This window comes from Vitis riparia, chromosome 6, assembly GCF_004353265.1.
Source record: "Vitis riparia cultivar Riparia Gloire de Montpellier isolate 1030 chromosome 6, EGFV_Vit.rip_1.0, whole genome shotgun sequence".
Classification (NCBI taxonomy): domain Eukaryota; kingdom Viridiplantae; phylum Streptophyta; class Magnoliopsida; order Vitales; family Vitaceae; genus Vitis; species Vitis riparia.
This window is the reverse complement of record NC_048436.1, coordinates 15280076-15307436: the sequence shown is the minus strand read 5'-3', so window position 1 is coordinate 15307436 and position 27361 is coordinate 15280076. Positions and strand designations below refer to the sequence as shown.

The window sequence follows — 27361 nt, the reverse complement described above, 5'->3', positions numbered from 1 at the left end:
TGATTTTTATTTTTTGACTTTTTCTATTCAATTATAAGTATATTAATTAAATTTATTGATACCAAGTTCACTTATATTGGTTGATATTAATATGATATTTTTATTTGAATAAAAAAATTAAATATTTTGACTTTTTCTATTTACTTCAAAAATAAACACGACTTAAAAATATTTATCCAAATATGATTAATATGTATCCAGTATACTTTCTTTAATTTGATTTAAATGTCATTTGAGAATATTTTATATCATATCTCATGTTTTGAAGTTTTGTATCTCTATATAAAATTTTCTTATAACTAACCAAATAAAATAAATAAATAAAAAAGCTTATTAAATTGTTCTAATATTTTTAGAATAATTTGTGATTATTTGAATGTATTTTTGTTGGACAACTTATATGTTAAAGGTAATGATGAAAATATAAATAATTATGGGTATATCGATCATTGGATTTTATGGATATATTGTATTGAATGAAAATATTATGTGCATCAGTAAAAAGAATATAGATTTTGTAAGTATATATTCATTATTAAATTCTATTAAATATCATTAAACACTAATATTATAACATTTGATAATAATAATATGTCCAATTTGACGATCTATAAATATTAAAATTATGATGTAAATATAAAATAAAATGATGATATATGTATGTGTTTTGTATGTTTATATTTTTCATATTTAATAATCATATAAATCATTAATTTTTATATTTTTGATAATCAATAAAATAAAATAATTAGATTTAATTAATTTATTAAAATATTATTTGAATATTTTGTTATTATAATGGAATTAAATATATACATTTGTGCCTTTTTATTATTGAGTGTGAATTGGCCCTATTGGTTGCTAACATCTTCCCCGATATTAAGGGTTTGACCAGCAAGTGGAGTAGGTGGATAAGGGCTAGGAGAACGAGAGGGAGCAGGGAGTGGCCGTTTGACCAACGGAAAAAATGGGGGAATTTTTACGATTTTTTGACATAGTACCGATTCCTACGACTACATCACGCGATTCAATTTTTGCCAAAATTTCCCTAGAAAATTCAAATTTTCCTTTGAAAATTCAATTTTTTTTTACATTTCAAACCTTGGTTAAAAAGGTAATTTTCATTTGAAAAAAATACATGTTTCTACTATTTCTCATAGGTGATGTGCGGAAGCATAATTTTATTCAATTAAAAAATTTAAATATGTCGAAATTATCTTTATTTTTAATAAAAATATATTTTAAAATATAAAGAATCAATAAAAACAATAAAAATACTAACGCGTGCTTCCACATTAGGCTGGCCCAGTAGCCTTGGTCAGATCAATGAAAGGCCCAGATCTGCAACATCATCGGGTCTTAACATAGGCCAAGTTCAGCTGCACGGCCCACACATCACCCCGAGTGGGACGTAATATAGGCCGTTATCAGTTAAAAGTCTAAGCGGCTCAGTCCTTGGGCCACATTGGACTGTCTGAAAAAGAGGGAACCCAGACCGAGCCCGGTCCATGGGAGATCAAACTCACAGGCCATGCCATAGTAAGTTGCGAAAGGTCCATAGAACGGCCTACTAAATCCGTGGGCCACAAATCTTTTATTCATTTATTTATAAATAGTTAATTAAAAAAAAAAAAAAAATAGTGTGTAGATATCATGTAATTTTTATAAAATAAAGGGGGCTAAAAAGGAAAAAAACACCCAGACATAAAAGCAGGAGTTCTCTTTCAGTTTCCTCTAAGAATCCAATGAGAGGGTCAAAATGCAGTAGCTGGTCAAGACCATTGTAAAATGTGTGAAGGGGAGGGGGGTGGTGAAAAGCAGCGAGTAGAGGAAGGGTAAGAGAAATGGATTCAGAAAATGACAGGGCGAGGCAGTGAACCAAAGTCACTTTCATAATCTGCAAGGCCCAGGTCTTGTCCCAACATATCCCGGGCTTCCTCAACCATAGCCCACATTAAGATAAGCATAGTTGGACGCTTACTTACACTACTGCATAATGCATTCCCAGTTTTTCCATTTCAATATAATTTCAAAATAGCGTGTGGGGGGATGTTTGAAAAGTTGGGAATCTATTGATGGGAAGAAATTATTGATTGGTTTTGGGGAAAGTAGTTTATCTTTTTATCCATCGTTTCATTCTATCCTCTTCTGTGTAAGTTTTAAAATTTGCGAGGAATTTTCAATTGACAAATGAAGAAGCGACATGTTCAAGTCATTTCACTTTCTCCTCTTCTCTGTGGCTTGTAAAATTTAAGTGCCACATAGAAAAATGACATCTAATAAAGAATGTCATGTGACTTAGTTTAATTTCTTCTTATTAGGGCTTTTGTTGGTACTATTCACATTTCATTTTTTTCTATTTAGGTCTGGTTTATTTAGTCTAAAGTGAGCCATAATTATCAAGAACTAAGATTCAAAATTGGGAATGCTCTAGAATTTTTGTCATACTAGAGTTAGGTTGAAAATTTGAGTTTGATTGACAAGCAGCGACATATTGAACTGGAATATGATGCTAATTCTAATTAAATCACCTTATTATCAGGTAATGCCAAAAGCTTTGAAGTCACAGCTGTGGTTGAAAGGTCTTATGTTAATCTAATCTGATCATCAAGGTGTCAAAAAAGCAAAAGATACTTATAGATGTGTATCTCTCTCTTTGGAGAGAACATAGCCGGGACCATCAGGCAAGCAACTCCATGAATAAGGCCTAAAGGAAGATCCTGTGTCTACCAACCAGTGAGCACAAGACCTAGCCACTTTCTTATCCTTGTATCCACTTTTGGATGTGTTCAAGCTCAGGGGGCTTGATTCTGTCTCATCAATCTCTTGGGATTAAAAGGCTTTTGGTATGTCAGCTCACAGCTGAGGTGGCTATGAAATCCACTACTTGACATGGGTCCAATTCTGGGCACATTCTAGGAATTGGTGATATGGGTCTAGTTCCGGGCTCATTCTAGGAACGAACATTAGCTGGAACTTAGATCACTTTTTTTTTTTTAGATCTTTTAGTTTTTTAATTTCACCATACAGAAGTTCTGCACCTTCAGCAAATGAAGAGAGCGACTTTACTCTGAGTGAGTTTTATCTTTTCATTTTCTATTTCGTTTCCTTTTTCAAAGTTTGGGCAGACAGATGATGCCCAAAAAGTGTGTGATAATGGCCTGAATGAGCATGGAGGAGTACACTAATAGATGTCCATGATAAGACTTAAAGCAGTCCACTGTAGAGACTAAAGGAGTTCAATCAAAGAGGGCCGCTTTCATTGAGGGAGGATGTGTTATAATGAAATGCCATGAAAAAAAACAATCCTCTTGATTGAGGTAAATTGCTGATGCTCCAACAGTGGATAAAGATGCCCCAGAAAACAAATAAAGATAAAGATCGAAGGAAAATGCATGTATCAGCAAAACCATGATTAAGTCCATTAAATCGTATGTACCATTTGTTTGCATCTGATCCATGCCCCACTTCACAGTAAAATTTCCTATTGAGGACGGGAAACTCTTGGAAGATATAATGGCCCTCTTTGTGATTGGGATTTGCTAGCTTCCCCATCTCTTGTTTAGCCAATGCCAATCACAATCACAATCACAATCACAGTCGCAATCATCATGGGCGTCGTCACAGCGTATTCGTCATTATCGTTGGACTAATCATCATTAGTGGCTGTTAAAAATCCTTATATATAATTCCCACACATGCATTTGAAAAAGAGGGCATGATGAACATGTATATATATGTATATGTAAGGTGGCCTGGTAGTTCCTTCTTGGGGAGGAGGGATACACGCCTAGCATATGCTGCTTTATCCCCAAAGTAGGTTTGGGGAGCGCGACAATTGACTTGAAATGCTAACCAACTTTGTTTTTTCTATATGAATACTGAGTAAGGAAAATGAAGGATTCAGGATTTGGGTAGCAGACAGTGCTCGTGTAACATAAAACAATGAAGGGAAAGGCGCCGAAAATTTGTAGCACTAATGTTTGCCCAAAACATCCTTTGTCCTAATTCCCCCCTGAGAGCCACTTGTTTTCATTGGGGTTTGGATCCATATTTCAATTTCAATTTCAATTTTTCAATTCAATTGTGAATGGAATATGGGTAGGGGGTGGGCGTGGGGGGACGCAACACGAGGGTGGGAATGAGGGGCCATTTGAAATTTTTTTTCTTCTTCCTTTTACCTGAGGAGATGAGACAAAGCTGGACCACTGACCTGCTTGATTAGTCGAAATCACGAGGGCGCAAGAGCAAGTTACTAACAAAGACACGGTGGCACCTAATTAAGGAAATCTTTTGAGATTTTCTGTCATAGATGTGAAAGGAACAAGAGAAAAGCTCCCACCAAGAGAGATGGATGGACTTATCAAACAGTACACGAGGGTGAGGTGGGGTGATGAGGATATAATTTGTTTCTTCATACCTCTCTTGGGTCTACAAAAAGAGCTCTTGATGGTGGGGTTATTGTCAATTCATGGAGGCCGTTCCTCTCTTCATTTTTCATGGCTTTTATGCACCACAAATCCTCCGGGCACGACAGTAACTTCCAATGCGGGATGTGAAGTCTCAAGGTGTCGCAGCCTCCTACTTCTGTAACAATAACCTTACAGTCCTTTGTCTTTCTAGCCATGTTGTGCACATAATTGCATAGCGTTCTCACCATCTTCCCCGATAATGGCCCCTCCCTGTGTACTCCGTACATGAAGTAGAACCCAAATGGATTGAAGAAATCTGGTATTGTCGGCACTTTTATGCACGGCAACAACCTATCAACCACCCTCGACCCCTTTGCGTATACCAAGCATGACAGCGGCGCTTTCCCTAACCTCAGCTTGAACAGCTCCCCACTGTTCCACACGCTCAGCATCGCCCAATTACTATTCTCTACTCTCCCATCCGCCCCAACCTCTCCCCATCTCTCCCCTCGCGGATAAGCTACCCATGTCCCCAAGCTCAGCTTGTTTCTCAGTATCCTGTCTATGTCTTGCGAGAAGAACTCCGTCGACGCCATGAATTTCCGGTACAGGAGCTCTGCTTCTTCTACCTTCAGCTTCGCTATCTCAATGTTGGACGATAAATGCACACGTCGCCTCACCGGGTTCACCAGTATGGCTGGAGTCCTGAACTTCACGTACCCGAGCTTGTCCACGAACAGCTTTACCGAAGCTTCATTGTCCTTCTCAGTGGCCATGTAGGCGTAATCCACCTGGTTGTCCACGAACCATTCTTCTAGCCGACGCACCAGCTTCAAACCAATCCCTCTTCTCCGGTACAGACTTAAGACCCTTAACCCCAGGACGTACCCCACTTTGGCTAGATCCTTTGGAGGCTTTCGAACCGTTACGACCTTTATGGAGCCTCGGATGACACCAACCAGCTGGTTGTCCACCTCCGCTACCTATACACCGGACTGACTTCATTAGTTAATCATTCAGATGATGGTAAAGGGTATGCATATGTACCATGAGAAAGCAGATGAGGGATGAAAATGCATGCTGAGACTGAGAAAATTAACGTGATATAGGAGAAGAAGGAACTGGAGGGTCAAAAAAAAAAAAGAAAAAAAAGAAAGGAAAATAGTGGTACCAGCATCTTGTACATCGGACTGTTGCGGATCCTACAGATGGCGTCACCCATCGTGTCCGTGAAGAGAAACACACGCTCAGCTGGGCCTACCTCGCATCTCCGCTCAAGATCTTCTACTTGAGCTCTATCTCTCCGCTCTTCATAGTTTCTTATCTTAGTCTCCCCAAGTGCCATTTTCTAACTACCTCGACAAAGGAAAAAAAAAAAAAAAAAGGAAAAAAAGCTAGCCACCACCCTACACACACTAACAAAGCTAAAGAATCGGCTTCCTCTAGCTCTACTGCTTGAGATTGAAACGGAAAAAGACCAGGTTCGTTAATCAAGAGAGACACGTGAAAAGGAAAAAAAATAAAAGGGAAAATGCAGCAAGGAGCTACAAGGGGTTGTGTGCTAGATACTAGTAAAACATGGGTTTGAAATTCATATAGTTGCTAATTTATACCTAGAGGAGAATGTTCTCTACCATCTCAGCCGTCAACGTCAACCTAGGGTTCAATAATAATAATAATAATAGTAGACAAAAGGTGATTAATTATAGAATGTGTTTTTTGTCTCTAGCCCTTGCCATTGTTAACTTAATTAACCTATTGATCCACGTTAGGATCACCTCAGGCTCACGCCACGGCTCGAGCCTCTAACCATTATTATGCCTTCTGATCCATGCCTAATTTATAGACTATATATGTATCACATATCTTACGTTTAATTTGTTTAATTTGTAAATACCCCACCACTTCCAAGTACATAAAATTCACAAGGGGGAAAAAATCAGAGAATGTAATCATGGATAAGCTCATCTGATGAAGATTGGAACCAAGAAACCAATATCTTAGAGTCGAGCACTGAGGAAATGGTGGCTCTCTGGGAAGATGCGGTTCACCTACGTGTATGCATTATATGGATTGTACGGGGACAATGATTAAGGTGGTGGATTAAACTAAGGATGAGTGTGGGTTTATTAATTTGAAGTTTTGTTAAGGGGGAGAGGTCGCTTTCTGTTCACACTGATCTTTTTCATTTGTACTATTTTATGATTCGTTTGTGAGTAGGCTGTGTGGCATTTGGTGGTCCCTTTGTTTTGGACACTTAGATTCGAAAGTGAAAGTGAAACCCCACTACAACCATGTCTCACTTTCTGCTAATGAAGAAACTTAAAATAATAATGGTACTGGTAGCCACAGATATGCCTGCCTCAAGCGCGTGTTTGCGACCAGTACTTAGAAGAATTCTTTCGCCCCCATCCACTAATAATGTAAATCACAATCACTAGCTAGTGGATGCAACAAAATCATTGTTGAAAAATCCATGTTCTTAAACTTGGAAAAAGCCCATGATCCATCATCAACTCAACTCAACTCAACTCAACTCAACTCATCCAATTCTACTCGAAGTTCAGGTAAGCCGGCCATGATAAGTTCATCAAGGGAGGGGGGAGGGGGGGAAAAGCTAGCTCCTTGAGATCTTGAGCTGGGATGTTAATTAATATTATAAACAAGTTGTGGAAGAGGGGGTATATCATTGAGATGGGGTTTGATGATTAATTGGAATTGGAGGAAGATGGAACTCTTACTGATGGGGAAAGAAAGAAACGAGCGTAGTGTCAATCATAGAGTAAGAAAATGTTATGTCGTCAAAGTAGGGTTTCTGATCCGAAAATGTTGCAAATTGTTGGTAGATTCCTTTTAGTCCTTATATTCTTGATTGTTAGCTTGCAAGTTTGCTTGAGTTTCAAAGTTTACTCAATTGAGAATTCGCTTGCAATGAGTTTGATCACTGGCTAGCTTTCAGAGTTTGCAGGTACCCAAAATTGGCAATTGGCCGGCTTTTCAAAATCTACTCGATTCAGAAATCTGCAACGAGTTTGAATAGCGGCTAATTAGCCAAAATGGGGATTGGTTTTTCAAAATCTACTCAATAGACAATTTGGCAACGAGTTTGAAGGGTGGGTAAGTACACAAGATTTGCAATTAATTACACATGGGTTTTTAAAGTTGGCTCAATTGACAAGTTGGAAACGAGTTTGAATGGTGGCTAGCACCCTAAATTAGGCCTAAATGTTACTATATTTCCATTTGTTTTCTTTTTAATCTTGATGGTGGCCAACAATCCAAAAGGTTAGCTTACCCACTTTAAAAACTGAACTTGAATCCATCTGCTTTACTTGAAAGCTTAATCATAAGAACCCATGATGAAAAAAGATTAAAGAAAAGAAAACCCCAAATGCACACACCACTGATCCCACTTAAACGTACTATATTCCGGAAAAAACTCACAAATGGCCTATAATAAAACCCTACAATCCATCACTCTCTTATCTCTCTTTTTTTTTTACCACCTTTTTGGTCTTTTAACCTACTTAGTTCCAACAAAGTCACACTCTTCGATCATGGATATTATCACAAAGAAAAGACACGTGCAATGTACGCACCACAAACCCAACTGGAAGGAGTACACGTGTGCCAATGGGTGGCCGGCGGTGAAGCGCCGGGGTCCACCACTAGCACCAATGGTGAGATCTTTGGTAGACATCTTTTACAAGACTGTGGGGCCCTGGATTCATGATTCAACCTCCACAAGTGCTCCAAGGAGTGTACAATCTGTCTCAGTGTTTTTTTCTTTGCATGCATTATGTTGTCTGCATGCTTTTTTGGATGATACTTTGGAGCCATTTATAATGCGTCCATGAGTAGTGGGGACTCCTCAATTTTCTCTCCTTCTCTTTTCCTTTCCTTTTTTCTTTTTTTCTTTTAATTTCTTCCATGGGGTTGAGGTGGGCCCCACCCAAAAACTCTTGGGGAGGGTTCGGAGTTGGTCCCTTCTCCTTTTTAGCATCGAACTTATCTTCTTCCTCGCACACCTTGTTACCTGCCACACTGCTAGCTATCTGTTTTGCTAGCCATCTTAGTATGTTCCAAAAGGGTCTCCCCTTTAATCATCTCTATCCATTTCTCTCCATCATTTTCCCAATATTTCAGTCTTGGATCAAATGCCGACACATGGATAATAGGCAGAATATCAAGTCTCTGACCCCCCACATTACCATATATATTTAACAATATTTTCTAGCTTATGAGAAATCTCTCATGTAACTAGTTCAAACGAGTATTATTCTGCCACCCATGTAGTTAGCACAAGATGAATTTTCTATGGAAAATAAGCCTATTACTCGATGGGAGTGGAGTTGGAGGCATCATTTCCAGGGCAACATCAACGTAACAAAATGAAAGGCCAAATGGAAACGCAACCACGCCATAGTTATTACTGCATCTAAGTGGCCACCTCCCAAGTAGCATTAGTTTTTGTTGAATGTTGCGTAATTGCCTTTTTCCAAATATATATATATATTTTTTTCTAAGGTATGGGCAGTTTAGGTATTTCCATATTCAACCCGTATTCGATGATACCTTGATCCTCCATGCTCCTTTCCGCGTTTTCGGTTAGAAGGGACGTTTTTGTGGACCTCAAATATTTCTTATCTTGTCCTGTGGATCCTCACAAACAACAAAGAAATGAGGAACAAAATTTGTTGAAAAGAAGAGCAACCAAAGAAGAAAAGATCAACATCATATACGATAAAAATGTTATCTAGAAAGATCCAAAGTAGATGAAAAGAGAAGCCCAATCAGGGATTTTTATCAATGAGTGTGCCTCTCCTCCTATACTTGGTTCTAAATTATTTCTTTTATTATTTTATAAAATTATAGATATTTATATATTATATTCTTTTTTAAAAAAACATTCCCCAAGAAAGACAGTCCAAGGGATGGTGACATCTTTTGTAGCTTACCCACCCAGCCCGGCAGAAACAACTGGGCCCAAGTTGTAGATCTATTGGGGCTTGAGTTTAGGCGCAACTCTGGATCATGGGCTGGGCGTGTTGGCCCTGAGTTAGGTGGGGTTGGGTGAATTTTGTCTCACCCTTGATCTCTAGGCCCATGTTTTGTAATGGGCTCCTGGCCCAGGGGCTTTAAATGCCCCCCCCATACATGTTCTTAACAGCCTGCTTCAACTGATGGGCACACCCTTGGTGAGTTAAAAGCCCAAATTTTCATTTATATTTAGAAAATATTTGCACAGATCACTCTATATAGACTTGGGACCTAATTATTACTGTTGCAATTGAATTTAAATCTGGGTGATGTATTTTAGAAGCATTTTTATTAAAAATAAAGGTAATTTTGATATTTTTAAAAAAATTTAATTAAACAAAAATCTACTATCCCATCTCCTTTATTTTTTTAGAAGATAGATAATAAGACAGTGTTTGGGAAATATCATAAAGAACAATTTTATTTTATTTTATTTTTTATTTTTGATAATAAAAATTTGTTTTCAAAAACTATTTTTTGATAAATATTTTTGAAAATTTTCCCAAATAGGCCTTAAATCATTTGGAAAAATACTACAAAGAGTGATTCTAAAAGTTTCATTTAACATTTAAGACCTTGAAAAAGCTCTAATAAATAGGGTTTATTGTTTTTAGTCCAAAAATTTAGGCGGCATTTCATTATCTAGGTGGGAGAAGTACTGTGGAAAAAAGATTCAAACCTTCATTGCTTCCTATTGACCATAACATACAGTTTAAGTCATGCTAGATAAGTATAAATTGCATTCGGAATGCAGTTAATTTTTAAGCAAAAATATCTTCAATTTTACTAAGAAAAAAAATAAGCTAAGTGCACTCAAAGAATTCTTTAACAATTCATCTGGAGATGACAGGGTTGTCATTCAAGATATTTGCATGCCTTGCATTATTTTGATGATACAGTTAATAGCAGTTCAGACACTGGAAGGATCATATGAAAATGTACTGTTTGAAGAATTCCACCTTTAATCATACTCATCCCAACTTCCATAAATTTGATAAATGTCATTGTAGATTGAGATGCTCTCTTCTTTTGTCACACTTTGGGACATTAGACAATTGAAATGGCAAATGATAGCCATGGAAAAGGGCCAATGAAGGGGAAGCTGGTGGCTTTGAAAGACCCTCCTCCCTCCAGGGCTTGTTTCTTTTTCAAGGGCGGACATCCATGGGGCCACCTGCTCTTCCTATTCTTGTTCACTTGCAGCTTAGGCCATGGCCCCCCGTTGTCCAAAAAGCAAAGTAAAGCAAGGCAAATAAATCAGTACCATATTTTCACTATAAATATCTCCGAGTAATTCTCTGAATTGCAAGGGAAATTAACAGTAATCATAATGATTTTCAAATTTGATTACCCAGTTTTCTTCATTTCCTGTTCATGAATCTGAATGTGAGGATGGTGTTTAATGGAAGAGGGAGAACTGGGTTTTTTGTTCTTGACTTGTGGGTAGGCAATAATGGGAATTAATTGTGAGACTGGCTGGTCTTTGAGCCCCAAGGCTTGGACATGGGACATCTCATAATAGAGGGGCACATCCAAGTGTGGGTGCCAAGTATCTCCCACAGTTGTCAACCAACAATAACACTCAGAAAAAGGCTGCAAATTGTAATGGAAAATGAAAGCAAGGGACCCTCGATCTCATCGAGAACAGGACATGGCTGACCACAGGACTGCTGTGGACCAGTACATCCTTCAAAATCCCATGCAGGTGAGGGGCTGCATCTGTAATCTGTTAACATCTGGATTCTATGTTCCTAGAGAGTTTAATTCCAGTGTATCAAACACATACCATTTCCACCCACTTTTATGTTGCAACCGACCAACCGCTCCCTCTTATAGGCTGTTGAAAGGTCACTGTCCTTGTCAATAGTGGCCTCAAACCCTCTTGTTTACTTACTACTCAAACCTTCCTCTTCCATTACAGAAACCTCTCACCTCTCTCTCTTTCTACCAACTTCACCCACTTTTTTTTTTTTTTTTGAAAAAAAATTCTATTTTCCTATTTTCTTCTGAATCTATTTTAGGAATTTTCATTTCATTTGGAGTATGAGAAAATCAAGTTGTAAAGGGATTGTGGGCAATGTGTGCAAAGAGGAGATTGATTGGGAACTCAGGCCTGGTGGTATGCTTGTCCAAAAGAGGAATGCTGGGGATGCTGCTTCTAGTCCTATGATCAAGATCAAGGTCTCCCATGGTTCTTATCATCACTATATCACCATCCCTGCTCAGTCTACTTTTGGTAATCATCACATTTTATATGTATTTTTAATTTTATTTTGTTTTTTGTGTGTATTTGCTTCATTTGGATTCTGTATCAGAAGGGGTAGTGTTGCCTAGTAACTAATCTGCTGTCTCATTTTCCCCCATTTGGGGTTTTTACTTGATGGTACAGTTGAATTGGGATATTGTCCTCCGGTGACTTTCCCCTTAATGTACAGCTTTTAAAAATTCCCTTTTGATGTGATTGTGAAATTGGATTTTTTTTTTTTTTTTGCCATTCCCTCTCCCATTGTTTTTTATCCTTTCTGTAATGGATTTAAACAGAGCTTTTAGAGAATTATTATTATTACCTTTTTTGCTTCCTTTTTGTTTCAACTCTAGATTCCTTTTCCCTCTTTGACATTGGAGTTTACTTGCTTTAATCAATGGGCGTTTGGTACTACGGCCAATGAAGATTTTCTGTCTTAATTTCCATAGGGTTTCAATGAACAATTTTTTTTTTTTTTTCTTTTTTTTTTCTTTAGAACGCTGTCAAAGTAGTGAATGATTAGGGTTCATCACCAAAAAAGGATGATAAAACTTGCAAATGATACTTGACCAAGTGCTAGTAGAAAAGAAAATGTAGTCATTTTAAATGCTATATTTATTTTTCTTCTATTTGAGAGGGACTCTTTTAGGAAAGCAAGTTTTTTATTTACTTCTGAAGGGATTCTCTTATATGGGGTTCCTCATTTCCTTGGTAATTTCTCTGTAACTCTCTTCTTCTATCTAAAAAAGCTAAGAAACCATGATAATGAATTGTTCTGATGCCTTCCTCTTTTCTGGAAGAAAATTGAGTAAAGATTTACTATGTAGACTGTGAAGTTTGATGAGGTATCATAATCATTAGGTAACTCCAGCATTAGGGGCTGCCTTCAATTATAGGTGGTGGGGAGCTTGAAGAAACAGCATTGTGTTTTTCCCCTCTAGTTTGTTGGAATTTGTGTTTAGTTTGTTTTTTCTCTTAAAACAGTACTTTGGAAGGTAATTCACCTCTGTTATTCACCTTGATTAGTGAATTTTTTGCTGTGCTTGCTTCTCTTTCTATATTATTATTTCTCTTTCTTACACACATTACTTAATTTCCTGTGGGTTATCGGGATTTCGCTTCGTTGTTTGGTGTGTTGGACTGTGGCAACTGGGGTTTGTGTGGTGAGATAGGCTGCAACACTTAAATTTTTATAAATTCTAAAATTGATGCACAACTGCTCTATTTGGTCTAATGGAAGGGGATCTGAAAAGGGTTCTTGCCCATGAGACTGGTCTGGAGCCTAAGGAGCAGAGACTTTTGTTTAGAGGGAAAGAAAAGGAAAATGATGAATGCTTGCACATGGTGGGTGTAAAAGAAATGTCCAAGGTGATACTATTAGAGGACCCGGCTAGCAAAGAGAAGAAGCTTGAGGAAATGAAGAAAGATCAGGGCATATTAAAAGCCTATGAAGCTGTCGCTCTAGTCAGAGTAGAGGTCGACAAGCTCTCAGAAAAGGTTTGAATCCCCTGAGTGAGATGGAAATTTTCTGTGTGATGCCAGTGGAAACTTATTTATGTGTTAATAATTTTTATAGATTGTTGCCTTGGAGAGAGCTGTTCGTGGTGGCAATAAGGTTGTGGACAAGGAATTTGTTGTATTGACAGAGTTGCTTATGGTTCAGTTGCTTCAATTGGATACTATTGAGGCTGATGGAGAAGCAAAAGTACAGAGACGGATTGAGGTTAGTTGATTTTGCATCTATGCTTGCTCTTTTGATTTCCTTGGTACTATTTTTTCGGTGCCTATTATACATTGCAATTGCCCTTATTGAATCTTCATAACCAAATCCACGTTCCTAACAAGTTGTGTTGCTTCTTGAGTCAGAGTCCGGCTTCTATTGATGCTTCTTCCTTTGTGTAGTTTTTTTTTTTCTAATTATAAACACACTTCTACAAACAAGGTATAGTAAAACTGTGAACTGTCCATTTTCAATGACTGAAAAACCTAACATGGGAGCATTTTGGATCCCATGTAGAATATAAGTATAAATTGATGCATCCTTGATTGCTTACCTCTTGTGGTTATTGACAATACATCTTTTCCTGATTCTTTACTCATTAAAAAATGTGAGTGAGAGGCCCTCTATATGCGTATCATCTTCTTGATAATATCTATGGAAACTACTGAAGTCTTTTTCCCTGAAATGGAATGGTTGATCATTTTTCACCTTGTATGTGATAATAGACGAAACCCTGTGACTGAATCTGTTAAAGTAAAACAAAAGGAGGAAAAAGAAAGAGGAGGAAAATCCCTTAACATATTGAAGTGGCATACATGTGTTGGCTTAATATGGAACTACCATCTCATATTGCAATTATTGCATAATTGTTCATAAATAATCAAAGGTGAAGATAACATATCTGGTATTCAAGACAAATCACACTAGATCAAATTCTGTTTCTTCTCTGGCTTTTTGTACCTGACCTATATGGAAAGGCACTATTCCAACTAAGCTGAGCACTCTCCAGATTTCTGTAGCTCAAATTCTCCAGTAAGTTTCTTATAAAACCATGTGTTAGTTGCTCAGTTTAGGGGTAAAATGTTGGTGTCTCTACTGAACTGTTTAGTAACTAAATTTGGCCTTCAACTTGGGAAAATATCCAGAGAATGGCAATCAACTAGATACAAAACTCCAAATTTTTCCTGCCCATGTGAGTTGATAAACCATGACTGTTCCTCATGTCATCCCTCACCATGATTGACATAGTGAGTGAATCAAGTTTATTTGATGAGCAAGCATCACCTTTCGGCATGGCTGGACTTTAGTTGATGGTTTCCCATACAATTGGTCCTTCATGTTAATTGAGTACCATAAACACTTGGGTGGTCCACCCTAAATTTGGAGTATTTGCAGGATACTGAAAAAGAAAAGCCACATAGAATTTCATAAATCAGCTAATTTAACTAAACCTTGACCAAGAACAATGATGGAAACATCCATTAACATCATATTTGTCAACTTCCATGCAGGTTTGTCGTATTCAGAGCTTTGTGGACACACTAGACAATCTAAAGGCAAGAAACTCCAATCCTTTTAACAACAGTACCAATGCAGTGTCGGTGACTACCAAATGGGTGGCCTTTGAGTCAGGAATAGGAAGCTTGAGCGCTCCAACCCCATTGCAATCTTCTACGAAAATAACTCAGGACTGGGAACTCTTTGACTAGCCTCTCTTGTTGGGTTTGTGTAACTGACTTTGAGGTATATATGTATAAAGATATATGTGATAGGACTTGGGAACTCTTCTGAGACAGCAATCTGTGTCTGTTTTTCCCCCCTGTTTTCTTCTATGGCTGAAATGCTATTTCCATAGAAATGGTAGAGGTCTCAGTGAATGCCAAGGACACTGCAGCCATGTTTTAACTGGGTTGGCATTTGTATATATGGTTTTTATGTTATACTAATACTCAGAGCTGCTCGTTCCTTTTATAATTTTTTGATCTGGGTAGAAGCGTGCATAAAATATGAATAATCCATGGCACCATCATAGCTATTGCAATGTGGTATTCTTTTGCGTGTTCTTTTTTTTTTTTTTTTTTTGCATGCTTGTCTTCTGTAACTGTGGATTGAGGATGGCCGACTGAAATGAAGAAGTAACTTCAGATCAGAACGGATTACCATGAATTGTAATTTTCAAAATCTATTGATTATATGACCCCACCCATCACTAGTGCTTTTATGGCTCTTCTTGCAACGCCAGACCCCATAGGGATAGTACATGGGCCATTTCATACTATATTGCGCTACTGCTTCAAGGCAGTTTTTTGTCCGACTAGCATGAGACACATGTAATAACTAGTAAGGTTTCATTTAATAAAAATGGTCAAGCTGTAGATGTTTCTAAAGGTATGTAACAAGTAATTGCGTTTCCATTCAAAAAGCATCAATCCGTTATAGTCTAGTTGGTCAGGATATTCGGCTCTCACCCGAAAGACCCGGGTTCAAGTCCCGGCAACGGAAATTTTTTTACCCTTTTGAATTTATGAACATCTTAGCAATTAAATTACACTTTCAGTTTAGAGGAGTGGAACATGAAGAAACTGGTACTGGTATAACTATATTGTGGCAATCTTACTTCAAGAGTTAATTCTTCCTTACAATGGCTTCCAAACAAAGAAAAGAAGTGTGATTTGCAGTGTTTCAAGATATTATGCTGCAATGACACCAAAGCCCCTAAACCCCTCAGTGCCCATGTCAAATATCCCTCAGAAGAAACAGAAAAACCATAACTTGTAGTCTATCAACCAAGTGATGGTCTGTGACATTTCTTCAAGTTTGTTTCACGGCTCTTCCAATGTGCCATTGGAGTACTCCTCACCTCCAACACCAGGTGTTCCATTCGATAGCCGGCTTGTGCTGGTGGAATTTGAATAAGGGGAGTATGAGGAAACAGGACTGCCTCGTGAGTACCGGTTCTGTGCAGCTGTGCTACTTCTTGTTGCTTTGAGACGAGCCTTCCTACCCTGTAGTCAGCATGGTAGTAGTAATTCAGAAATGGAACACACAGTCTACCAAAAGTTTTCCATGGTAGGAATCACAAAATGGGATTTTTCCGACAATGGAAACAGATAAAATGGCTCTCACCATAAATTTAATTTTATCAAATTGAAGAAGTGGGATACAGATTACGGTATCAAGGTGAAGAGAATGACCTTTCCCATGCACTTTTCCAAATGAGGAGCAAACCTTCCAGCCATGATTGATCGGCCACAGTTCATGCATTCGAATATTTCACTTGCTATGGCAGGATGAGATTGTCCAAATATGTCAACCACATACTTGCTATTTGCTTCACCACTGTTACTAGGATCAGCTACCCTTACTCGGGCTTGTGCTGACAACCTCAATTCTTCTTCCTCTTCTTCCAGATTTCGATCAAGGCCCAGCCTTGCTATCCGATGACACTCAGATGCAACATCAACAATAATGGAATCAAGAAGATCCCCAAAAAAATGGGATGAAAGCTGCAAACACAAGCAAATTTCAGGTGGAATATGCATCCATGCACACTATCTTTTATTCAACACCAAACAGAATATATAGAAAGTTAACCATCATTACTTCAGTGTCTATTTTAATGGAAGCCACTCCTCAGGATGGAATCAGGGCTACAAATAGCAATGATGTGTATGCTCTTATTATCTACAAGACATATAAAATGACTGCAGTCTCCTGCTCTTTTCTTTTCCTCATTCAGAGAGAAGTTTGGTTAATTGTGAACAGAATATTGGCCAATTCAATTCTATGAGGAGGCTAGTGATTAGAAACAGAAATGTGAACAGAATATTGGAGCCCAGAGAGTTTTTTAGAACCAACATCTCTTGCTACAGAATAAAAAAACGCTTTAGTAAGATTATACAAACTAAACAATATCTCTCTCTTTCAATCAGTTAAAATAAAAAACAAAGCCAAAGAATAAAAGTAGATTCTGAACAACAGAAAATGAAAGAAAAAACAAGTAACAGATGGTTATTCATGTACCAAGAGGAAAATTTCTCTTTAAAAAAAATCCTTCATTGGACTTATAACAGTGAGTCTAAACCCCAAAAATCCCCCTATCCCCAAAACCCTGCATGATGGAAGTTTTTTCTTCCCTCGTGCTGTATGCAGAATGGGGAAACTGATGTCTTCCCCAGCCTACTGCTATAAGTAGAGCACCAGTAAGATCTAAAATCAAGACTTTGGAGATCATCATATTACTTAGTGTTGAACAAAAGGTGTCAAATAGATCTCAAGCTAAGATTCTAGAGGTCATCATTGCATTTCTTGCAGTAAAACTTCTAACCACAAATCATCCACAGCTAGTTGGACAGTTCTTTTTCCCTTTCTCTTTTAAATTTCTGTCACAGTAAATGGAAAGAAATACCTGACTGGACATAGTATCCTCGTTTGGTGCTGACATGAGTTTTAGAGCAAGGTTACTAGGTCCGGTACACCAAGAGCCTCAGTTGAAGCCAGAACAGCTCAATAACCTTGCAAACAGGACACCATATCAAAATAGCAAATGAGCCATAAAAAATGAGTTAATCAGAGAACAATGTGGAGAATTTTAGATAAGCAAACAAAGATAAAATAAACCTACCCAAGTTGCATCTAAAATGAATTACTGATTAAAATGCATGAAGACAAGGATCTTGTAAAGGGGCAAAACAGAGACTAATAAGGATATAAATTCAATATTTCAACATAATGATTGATGGGAGGCATCAACAATCCAGGGGATGAAAATTTTAAACAATATATACTTGATCTCACCAGGAAAAAAGCAACTCTTAGTCAAGCAAAGATACCATTAGAAGGGCTAAATGGATCCATTTGAGCACTACACAATCTCATATGATAGTAAAATTGAGATTTTGACCAAAGATACCACAAACAAGATATACAAATCTATCAATACTTTGTCATGTGAAGGTTCTTTTCTTGTTCCCATTTCCAAATACTAAAAGTCATTATGAGTTTATCTATTTTCTCTGGTTCTCATTCATATTTTCCATAATCATGGATCCAAATCATTAAAAAAAGAAAAGAAAAAAGGAACTAATCCAGAACAGTAGAAGAACAAAGTGATAGAATAATCCAGGTGAAGCAACATTGAGGCTTGATTTTGATCTTGAAAGAATGAAGGAAAGAACAGGAAAATGCTGAAAATAGTTTGAGAAAGGAATCATCCTTTACATGTAATTCTCCTTTGCCCTCCCTTGTTCTTCTGAGATCTAAAAAGAACCTCCCTACCACATTACAGAATACAAATAACCTACAAGAGAGCATTCAAACTAGTTCATTATTTTTGTATCACATTATATGCAATCAACCATCATAACACATCCTTATTTCATCAGAAACTAAGGCTCAATCACTTGATCTCTACAACCTCATTAGCAACATTAGACCAATAGACATATAACTAAGCCATCCAAAATTGCCCGCTATTCGTCATCAACAGGTCTATTTCTTGTAACGTCATCATAACCCAATTGCATACATTGCTTAGATCAGAGCCTATGACCCGTGTCCTCTCGTTAATAAAGTTTCCCATTTTCCCCAAAAACACACAAACAAATAAATAATTAACTATTCAAGCCACTTTGATTGGCAACTGGGAAAACAAAAAGATGATTTGGGTCAGAATCCAATAAAGCCATAAATCAAAGGAATGACAAGACCCAGAAATTTCCATATGAAATTGATTCAAACAACCATGAGAGGGATGAAATTCAATGATAACAAAAGAGATAACCAAGAATTGGAATTGAATTTGCTTATCAACTGAAGATTTTAACAAGAATGTATAATGTAATATATCAAAAACCAAACCAAAACTTCCAAACCCCATAATGAATTCACAGATCGAGCCTACTCCCTATGTGAATGAGACAGAGAGGGAGCTTACAGAGAATTATGAATGCCTCTGCGTGAATTCTAGAGGGACAGAGAGACACACACAGGTTCTTCCCTTCCCTTTCTCGCCTTTGCCGTGGGGGGAGGAGTTTGGGTCTTGGGTTGGGATCTGGTGAGGTGGGCCTAGGCAAGCCTCATCTTGAAACCAAATCAGAGGGCGCCACCTGGATTGAATTTTTTTTCTTGGGCCTGGTGAATCATTAGAAGGAACACGGGCCATGCTAAACTTGAGGCCCATTAGGATGGAAAACCAAATCATTAGAATCATACTGATATCTTTAATTTTGGCATTTGATTTAGGGAAATCATTTATATATGTCCAATCTAGTGTATTCATAATGTCACTCTGTCTTGTTTCAATGATTCAAAAGTAAAAGAAGGTTGGGTGTCTCCTTTCATTTTTATTTTATGCTTTTTTGTCCTTTATTATCCTTTTAGGTTCTTAAAGCATTTATTTTTCATAATTGTTTAAAAGCCATTTTTCAATGTAAGATGTCGGTTGCTAAATCAATTTAAAGACTTAAAAAGTGATTTAATAGCTTAATTTAAATTATTAAGTAAATTAAATATATTTGATAAAATAACTTAATATCATAACTGATTTTAAGTATTAAGTTAAAATAATAAATTTATTTTTAATCTCCAATATTTTATTTGTTTTATTCATTTACATCTAATAAGAATTTATTTAATAATTATAAATGACACAAAGGATTTTATGTGGAAAACTCCTATACAAAATGTGAGGATAAAAAACCATAGTTTAAGACCTTAAATGAATAATTTATTATTTGAGATTATAATACATAGTTTTACTCGACAAACACTATTTAAAACTTACTCTTCAACACCTAAACTATTATCCATGTTCACGACACAACACCTCAAATACTCTAATGGATTTGCCTTAACTCTTAAAGGGATGCAAGTTTATTCAATAATCCATAATTCGTTCATTAAATCTTTAAGAGTTTTTGAGAATGATAGGACAAATTAGGGTTTTTGCTGAATAGAAGCATTAAACTATAAAACACAATTGGGTAAGCTATATATAGGTTTAAAAACCCAAAGTATCATAAACAAAGTTTCCTAAAAAAAAAAATTTCAATTTCCCAAAAATTAGAGTGCCAAAATTTGATAATCTTTGGATCAAACATTCAAGGAAACTAACCCATTGATTGGGCACTTTGAGTGCCTAAATAAGTGTTTGAACGTTGGTTTCAGTGCTCAAGTGCTTTTTGACTAGCACATGATTGATCTTGCAAGTTTTCAAAAATTATTCAAATTATTTTAGTTCAACTTATAAACTTCTGACCTAATCTATACTATTGCAAAAACTAACTTACCTTTAGTTAAACCTTTTCAAACTTCTTTGTGACATTTTGGTTGATTAATCGATATCTTAAATTTTCAATGGTCATTGTCTAAAAAATCCTATGCTAGAATAAAAAGGAATAAAATTGCTAATAAACAAAAACCATGCATGGGAATACTTAAGGTAAATATAATAATAGTAATAAAAGAAATTTCATGGGAATGATATAAGATATCACTAGAGACACAGGGCCCCTCGAATATTATCTTTATTAGTACTACTACAGTTTAAATTGCCCCTCGTGAACCACACCATCTTCACGTTAACAAGTGAGGCCAGAATGCAGTGCAGTCGTCAAAAGTTGTGTGCATTTGGATAAAGAGAAATGAGGCAGACGATGCTGAAATGGGCTGCAGCTCCTGGTAGTTCATACCAAGAGGGTCATCTTCACTACCCCTCGGAAGATGGTAGCTACGCCCTGCAAGGCAAGATCCTGCTGCTTGTTGTTGTCGCTGCTTTTAGTCTCTATCTTCTGGCCATTGTGGTGTTTTTGCCTTTTCTTAGACGGGGGGGCGGCAGTGATAAATCAGACGACGAGGTTGGTATTTGCTAATCATGAGCTGATTCCGTTTCATGGTTGGTTTTTCTTTTTTGTTTTTTTTGGGTGATCCTCTATGGGATGCACAAATGGTGGGTTTTTTTTCCTGGGAATTCTGGGAAAAGCTTTTCTGACTTACGAATTCTGCAGAAGAATTTAATCACCAGCCATTTTTATTTATTTATTTTTCTCAGGTGAGCAATGGAAGGTCCTTTTGAGGATGAGATCTCTTCGATTAGCAATAAATACCTCCAGCTCTGGGCATGTGTAGAAGAAAATAGATGATTACGTGAAAGAATTTTATTCAGTACTCTGGGGAATGGTTGTAGAAGAATGGTTAACGCCATTGTGGGAGTGGCGAATATTTCATCACAAAGAAGATTTCTTCCGTTTCAATAAAAACGGACATTCAACTCCTCATTAACGAACTTCTACACAATTTAGACGAGTGAAAGTATGTTAGTTGTACTTAAAATGGAAGTCTTATCATTTTAGAATACAAAGCAAAAGAATATGGTAGAGAGATTATACCACATGAGCTTTAACATGAGATCGAAGAAAGAAGTTGAAGGAATCACTCGTAAAAGTTTCACCATTGCACCCTTAAATCTTAAAACAATGCCCAGAAAAACAATCCTTAGTTTTTCTTTCATTTTCTCTCCTCCACGAACTACCAATTTTAGTCTTCCAGCATTTCTGCTTGTATTCAGACTTAGAAACACACACGAAGCAAGGCCCAATGTATAGGTCATTGGGGACTCTTCATGGGCCAGAAAAGCTAGCTCAATATTCCAAAGGGAATCGCCTCTTCGTTGAGTAGAAAGGTAGCAACCACCCCATGTAAATGGGCATCTCATTGTGTGGCCCCAACTACTGAGCAAGGGCTCATCATTGTGTTGTTTAAGGCTATAACTTAGGCCAATTGGACGTGTTAGAAGGCTAGCATGCGTCAAACCCGCCCATCAATATGTCTAAGCTAAATTAACCCATCCCGAGATTAGGTTGGAAACTACCAATCCATAACAACTCTATGGGCAATTAATATGGGTTTCCATGATTAATTACCATGTGTTCTCATGGTTATTAAATAATAATAAAAATTTAAAACATATCCTATATAAACCATATAATTAATAAAATAAAATTTCAAAAGTTAAATATCTCAAAGCCCTAAAATATACCCATTTGTTACTAATTTAACATCAATAATAACTCACAAACTCAAATTCCAACATGCAATATACCTTAACAAGTGAAAGAAAATGATAAACCTACAAATCTAAAATATTTCAAAAGTTGTAAACCCTAATATAAGATAATAAAAAAGTAAGAGAGATTCAAGTTAATTTATTAATATTTTTAATAAAATAATAAATAATATAATTAAAAATAATAATAAATAAAAAATGATGTGTAGGTTCGAGTTTCTTCGTGGGCGCAATGACATGAGCTATGGGCATAGAATGAACATAATAAGTTAGTTGCTCCAACTTGGATTTGATCTAGATATGGGAAATGCACATGAGCATGGTTGGCACACCTAAGGGCCAACGGAGAGCAACATGGGCCAAGGCAGGTTGCGAAGTGTGTGGACTAAGAAGAGGGGGCTTGACACACACACAGATTGCCTAGAGACACATGCAATAGTCTTGTAAAATATAGGGCCAGTGCCTTATTGGATGAGACATGGACTGAGTCATGACTCATGAGGCAGGAGACCTGGTAGGTTGAAGCATGGACTGAGTCATGAGGCAAGAGACCTGGTAGGTTGAAACATAGATTGAGTCATAGGGCAGGACACTTGGCTAGGGCTGAGCATCCCTCTCAACCAGATGAAGAAATGGAGCGGGTCTGTCGAGCTTGGACATGTGACAACACCATGAGTGGGGAAGACAATTTCAAAAGGGATGAAACAGTTGATTGAAGACCCTTGAAAATGTAAAGCCGAATTTGTAGGTTTCTTCCTAGATATGTGGGGTTGGTTGTTGCCACCAACCTATATAAAGAGGGCAAGAGTGTCTTCTCAAAGAATTGAACTCACCAGGTAGATTGTAGAGTCTTGATGAAAGGTATTGTCTTGTATTTTATAGAGAGTAAATATACAAGTTGGGGGAATTTACCCATGTAATCTCGTGTGGTCTATAGGTTTTTCTTTATTTTATAACCTCTCTTACGTTACCTTAAAGGGCTTCTAAGCGTTGCACAAAAGCATGGAAGGTCCGACTTAGAGAAGTCTGAGAACAAATAATGTTTTCCACGAGAGATTTAAGATAATATCTTCAATGCTTTTACTCTGTTCTTTCGTCTCTCTTCTTCTTACCTTATTTATTTTCCTCCTTGTGTGTTTGTTGTGATGCACTGCCAATTTATGTGAAGATAGTGGGAAAAAAATGAAATGACCATTGAAATATAGTGTTGGAAAATATTGGTCCTTACGTTTTGTTACCTATGGAGACATTTACGTATAAGCAAATACTTTAACCCATAACCTACACACTAATACTAATGAGCTGACACCTTCCTAGTTTATAGAAAAATAAGTAAAACAACAAATTATTTAGTTAAAAAAGATGTTTACAAAATTAAAAAGGTATTTTCAAAATAGAATCTAAGATTTAAAGGCCAAATTTCCCAAAAGATATTATATAGTTTGAATTTAAAAATGATTATAAATCATATTTCAATAGGATTTAAAAAAATTGTTCTATCTCCAAACTTTTCTTACCCTTGCCACCCTCCTCCGAGAGGGCTGGACTCACCCCAACATATATATTGGTCATTATCCTAACTTGGTGGTCTAGGGAGGCAGGACTGGGCTTTACCCTTTCAGGCTTAAGGCTTCTCTCCTCTCTCATTCCAAGTAGCATAGCCCCCTTGGTATATCATTGAAGACACGCTTTTTCCTAGTCAATCCTGGAGGCTCCTAAAAGAGATAGCATTCATTTATACGAGAGGGCAAAAGGACTTCTATCGGAAGTGACTAAGAAACTTGCACATTTTTCAGTGTCCCAGGAAGAATTTTATGCAATGCAACAAGGAAAATGAGCATTTTTTCATGTCGCTGCATTTAGGAAGATGTTAACAGATGTCCATCACCATTCTGGAATCAAAACCCACATCCTGATGCAATGCCTCTCTTTTGATTTGGAGAAAAAGTTTACATTTTTCAGATGTTCTGTACATCAAGTGGTTGAACCACAATGAAAAGGTAGCCACAGACTGAAGATGCTCAAGATTAGAAAACAAGAGTACCCAACAATAGAGAAGTCACAGGAATTGTGAGGTTGTCATCAAGTTCACTGCTTATAGGGAGTGATTCCACCAGTGTTGAGCCAAGAGAAACAACCAAGAAACCGAAAACCATTTCCCAACTTTCTTGAATAAACCCAAATGAGGCAAAATAATGCATGTACCTGTTACAACATTATTAATTAGTTAATTACTAGGAAATCCACAGACTCATTTGGTGGCAAAAAAACAAAGCGACAGAAGGAGCCAGGCAAAGTTACCCAATAGATGCCAAAAAACCAGCAACTGCCATTGCCAGGCTACCAGAGAAGGACTTGTTTCTGTTGTAGGGAATTTTCTGAAAGCCAAACCGCCTTCCCACAAGGTCAGCTAAACCTGAAAATTTAATAGGTGAAAAAAGTCTATAAGCCCAAGTTGTATCGAAAAAGATAAGTTCAGGAAAGTTCCAAGCATGGCCTTCCTTTTTTACATTTGTGTAGTAAGTCAAGTCTTCTTGTGGACTATACCATCTCCAGCACACAAGTTGCAAATTGCAGCAATTGCAATGGGGGAAGTTCTCCAATAGATTGCACAGGCAAGAGTAATAGCTGAGGCATAGTATAGCGGTCCCTTGAGAAGTTCCCTGATGCATGGAACAAGGTAATGAGAAATTGAGCAACTTGTGTCAAGGAACAAACAACTAACCAATAGAAAGAAATATGACTTAATTAAAATGTTCACTCTCTGTACAGAGCCACCATTCTGTTACAACATGGCTTGTAGAATGGGTTCCCACCCCAGAAATATCCTCAATTGAAGTGGCAACATTGCTGGAGATTAGAGCCACCAAATCTATTCCTTGTTATGACTAGTGGAGATAAGAAAAAGGTCTAAAAAAGTTCGGTTTATAAGTCACCCAGACAGGCTTGTTCATAGAAACAGAAACGTCACTAAGGGGGAATAGCTTGAGGGACAGCTAATCGTATGATGCAAATGGGATTTTAATAGAACCATCCTGAAATAAGAATTCTTCCAAAATTGTGACCTGTGATCCCCATGTCTGCTCATTGACTTGACAATGGCCTCATCCTTCCATATTCCTAGTCCTAAAAGCAGCATCCGTATAATATTGACGCCTGGAATAAGAGCTGCTAAAACTGCTCCCTGATGGCCCGAGCTGTAATAAACCAATAATTAGTATGTACCAATTCATCAGGCAGATATGATATCAAATTATGGAAAAACTTTTTTATCACATGACCTTACCTGAACAAAGGCCAGAAAAGCATGAAAACCAGTCCAACGCTTATATGTACAAGTTTTCTACCCACTGTCTAAACAAGAGAAGATAAGAATAAGTAACCTTTATATATAAGGTACAAGACAAGTCATGATGTTCCCAAGATATGGCACTTGATTTAAAAATTAACAAATTGTCCATAGAAAAACGCTATTTTGTAGGGCTGTAAAACCCCTTTAGCATGATTGCCGTGCAATAAGAACTGGGAGTATTCTGGAGTGGGATTAAATCATGTATTTGATTAATCCAATCCCTCCTGGAATCTGTAAAACAGAGGGTTCCTGCATATATGATGAAGAAAATAATCATAAAAAATGATAAGATCTTTCCATCAAACTTATGGTAAGATCTGCCATGGATCCACTACAAAAATGAAGTTATTGTCATTAAAACCCATCCTAATAGTTCATATAGGTCAACAATGAATTTTCTGCGATATCAAAATAACAACTACTTCCAACACATCATCCCGGTTGCATGGATAGGGGAAGCAAGGAAAAAGAGGAGGCAGGTAGTTCATAAGATGGAAGACTCCCAATTTTCATGGACGGAAGCTCAAATTTGATGATTCATCCCATAACGATATGGGATAGGTTCAAAGGGATGCATATCTCAACATCATGAAAGCCGTGAATGCAACAGGCAATCTTGGAGATCAGCTAGATCTTTGATCAATCTGAGGTTTGCTTCAACATGTCAAGGGCATCAATTCAATGATAAAAATTAAGCTTTTAAGAAACTTTTCAAACCAACAATTTCAATGAAATCTTTCCATTTCTCACTTACTAAACTGAAGGTTTATCACCCATAAACCAATTTGCTTTCAATCAATTAATTCCCAGTTCAATTTTCTGCTACAATTAACCAATTTCATGAAGCACGATGACCATGGTGTTCACAGGACTTCTAAATTCTATATACATGAAACAACCTATGAACCCCCATCCGAAAATTGAGAATCTCTATTGCAAAACCTGATGTAAATGGTTCTTAATTCGAGATCCTAAGCAATTAAATCTCACAGCAGCTCAACTCAAAAAAGCCTTAAACCCAGCTACCTGTACATGCTCAGCTACCAAATCCAGCAAAAGCTGACACCAGTTTAACAACATTAGGGTTTATTTGCTATTCAAGTTGAAATCCCTTTAGAATCACCAAAAGAAAAACAAAGTCAAACCCGTTCCAGTTAGATTTCCCTTTGTTTCCTCGAAAAGAACAAAGAGAAACAAGAGAAAGTTGTTAATACTCAAAACTTCATTTTTATTTCCTTTCGCTTTTTATGTGTTTTCTCTGAAACCAAACCACGCGAGGGCCAGTCACAACAGAAAATTCCCTACACCGAACATGGAAAACCAAACAGTCAGCACCTGGTCAAAGAATCCTCTTTTCGCAATCTCGCCCCAAAACCGAAGCAGCGAGAGAGCAGCGGCACCAGTCAGAGCTGCGGCGCAGATGTCCCCGGCGACCGGATTCTGAGGCAGCATCAAGGCCGATGGGGAAGTCAAACCCCCGCGAGCTCCCCCGCGAGCTAGTCCTCCGTTGGGTACTCGGAATCTGACTCGTAAACCGGTAGTGGCAGTGACGCCTGCGGAGAAGGTGGCATTCAGAGGCGGACGGTCAGCAAGGCGGAAATCAGCTGTAAAATAGGTGACGCCAGCGGAGGCGCGGAGGATTGAGACGTTGAAGTTTGCCGCACCCATCGTAGGCTGTAGTAGCCCTAGTACTCAACATTTTGGTTCAACGCCAGCCTGACGAGCCGAGTTAGTTTTCCCTTGGTAT

At 37.4% G+C, this 27361-nt stretch overlaps 4 protein-coding genes and 1 non-coding gene across 5 annotated transcripts; 2 read left to right on the top strand and 3 right to left on the bottom strand.

Annotated features, from left to right (window-relative positions):
* Window positions 1-3293: 3293 nt before the first annotated feature.
* On the bottom strand, window positions 3294-5939 carry LOC117916786 (probable N-acetyltransferase HLS1-like). Its single transcript, XM_034832958.1, has 2 exons — window positions 5584-5939; window positions 3294-5395 (listed from the first exon to the last, which is right to left on the bottom strand). Exons 1-2 carry the CDS (start codon window positions 5755-5757, stop codon window positions 4415-4417), a joined length of 1155 nt encoding a protein of 384 aa, XP_034688849.1. The 5' UTR covers window positions 5758-5939; the 3' UTR covers window positions 3294-4414.
* A 5354-nt stretch (window positions 5940-11293) lies between these two features.
* LOC117916787 (BAG family molecular chaperone regulator 4-like) lies at window positions 11294-15172 on the top strand. Its single transcript, XM_034832959.1, has 4 exons — window positions 11294-11688; window positions 12938-13194; window positions 13274-13420; window positions 14710-15172. Exons 1-4 carry the CDS (start codon window positions 11496-11498, stop codon window positions 14905-14907), a joined length of 795 nt encoding a protein of 264 aa, XP_034688850.1. The 5' UTR covers window positions 11294-11495; the 3' UTR covers window positions 14908-15172.
* Window positions 15173-15627: 455 nt separating this feature from the next.
* Window positions 15628-15700, top strand: TRNAE-CUC. Its single transcript has one exon. It is a non-coding gene; the product is annotated as a tRNA-Glu (tRNA).
* Window positions 15701-15767: 67 nt separating this feature from the next.
* LOC117915527 (SAGA-associated factor 11) lies at window positions 15768-19236 on the bottom strand. Its single transcript, XM_034831092.1, has 4 exons — window positions 19134-19236; window positions 17607-17712; window positions 16393-16704; window positions 15768-16203 (listed from the first exon to the last, which is right to left on the bottom strand). The coding sequence occupies exons 2-4, from the start codon at window positions 17640-17642 to the stop codon at window positions 16021-16023; spliced, it is 531 nt and encodes a 176-aa protein (XP_034686983.1). The 5' UTR covers window positions 17643-17712; window positions 19134-19236; the 3' UTR covers window positions 15768-16020.
* Window positions 19237-24155: 4919 nt separating this feature from the next.
* Window positions 24156-27361, bottom strand: LOC117916906 (probable phytol kinase 2, chloroplastic). Its single transcript, XM_034833128.1, has 6 exons — window positions 26950-27361; window positions 25549-25616; window positions 25328-25459; window positions 24810-24925; window positions 24564-24678; window positions 24156-24467 (listed from the first exon to the last, which is right to left on the bottom strand). The coding sequence occupies exons 1-6, from the start codon at window positions 27280-27282 to the stop codon at window positions 24290-24292; spliced, it is 942 nt and encodes a 313-aa protein (XP_034689019.1). The 5' UTR covers window positions 27283-27361; the 3' UTR covers window positions 24156-24289.

What these genes read in the sequence shown, in the direction of transcription:
- LOC117915527 (XM_034831092.1), bottom strand. Translation starts at nt 17,642, where the DNA reads ATGTCAGCACCAAACGAGGATACTATGTCCAGTCAG. An exon ending in AGGATACTATGTCCAGTCAG is followed by an intron (nt 16,705 to 17,606) that starts GTATTTCTTTCC and finishes TTGTGTTTGCAG; the next exon opens with CTTTCATCCCATTTTTTTGG. An exon ending in TGGAAAAGTGCATGGGAAAG is followed by an intron (nt 16,204 to 16,392) that starts GTCATTCTCTTC and finishes TGCTGACTACAG; the next exon opens with GGTAGGAAGGCTCGTCTCAA.
- LOC117916786 (XM_034832958.1), bottom strand. Translation starts at nt 5,757, where the DNA reads ATGGCACTTGGGGAGACTAAGATAAGAAACTATGAAGAGCGGAGAGAT. An exon ending in GTCCGATGTACAAGATGCTG is followed by an intron (nt 5,396 to 5,583) that starts GTACCACTATTT and finishes TCCGGTGTATAG; the next exon opens with GTAGCGGAGGTGGACAACCA.
- LOC117916787 (XM_034832959.1), top strand. Translation starts at nt 11,496, where the DNA reads ATGAGAAAATCAAGTTGTAAAGGGATTGTGGGCAATGTGTGCAAAGAG. An exon ending in CCCTGCTCAGTCTACTTTTG is followed by an intron (nt 11,689 to 12,937) that starts GTAATCATCACA and finishes GTCTAATGGAAG; the next exon opens with GGGATCTGAAAAGGGTTCTT. An exon ending in TCGACAAGCTCTCAGAAAAG is followed by an intron (nt 13,195 to 13,273) that starts GTTTGAATCCCC and finishes TAATTTTTATAG; the next exon opens with ATTGTTGCCTTGGAGAGAGC.
- LOC117916906 (XM_034833128.1), bottom strand. Translation starts at nt 27,282, where the DNA reads ATGGGTGCGGCAAACTTCAACGTCTCAATCCTCCGCGCCTCCGCTGGC. An exon ending in AAAGAGGATTCTTTGACCAG is followed by an intron (nt 25,617 to 26,949) that starts GTGCTGACTGTT and finishes TCTCTTGTTTAG; the next exon opens with ACAGTGGGTAGAAAACTTGT. An exon ending in CAACTTGTGTGCTGGAGATG is followed by an intron (nt 24,679 to 24,809) that starts GTATAGTCCACA and finishes TTAAATTTTCAG; the next exon opens with GTTTAGCTGACCTTGTGGGA.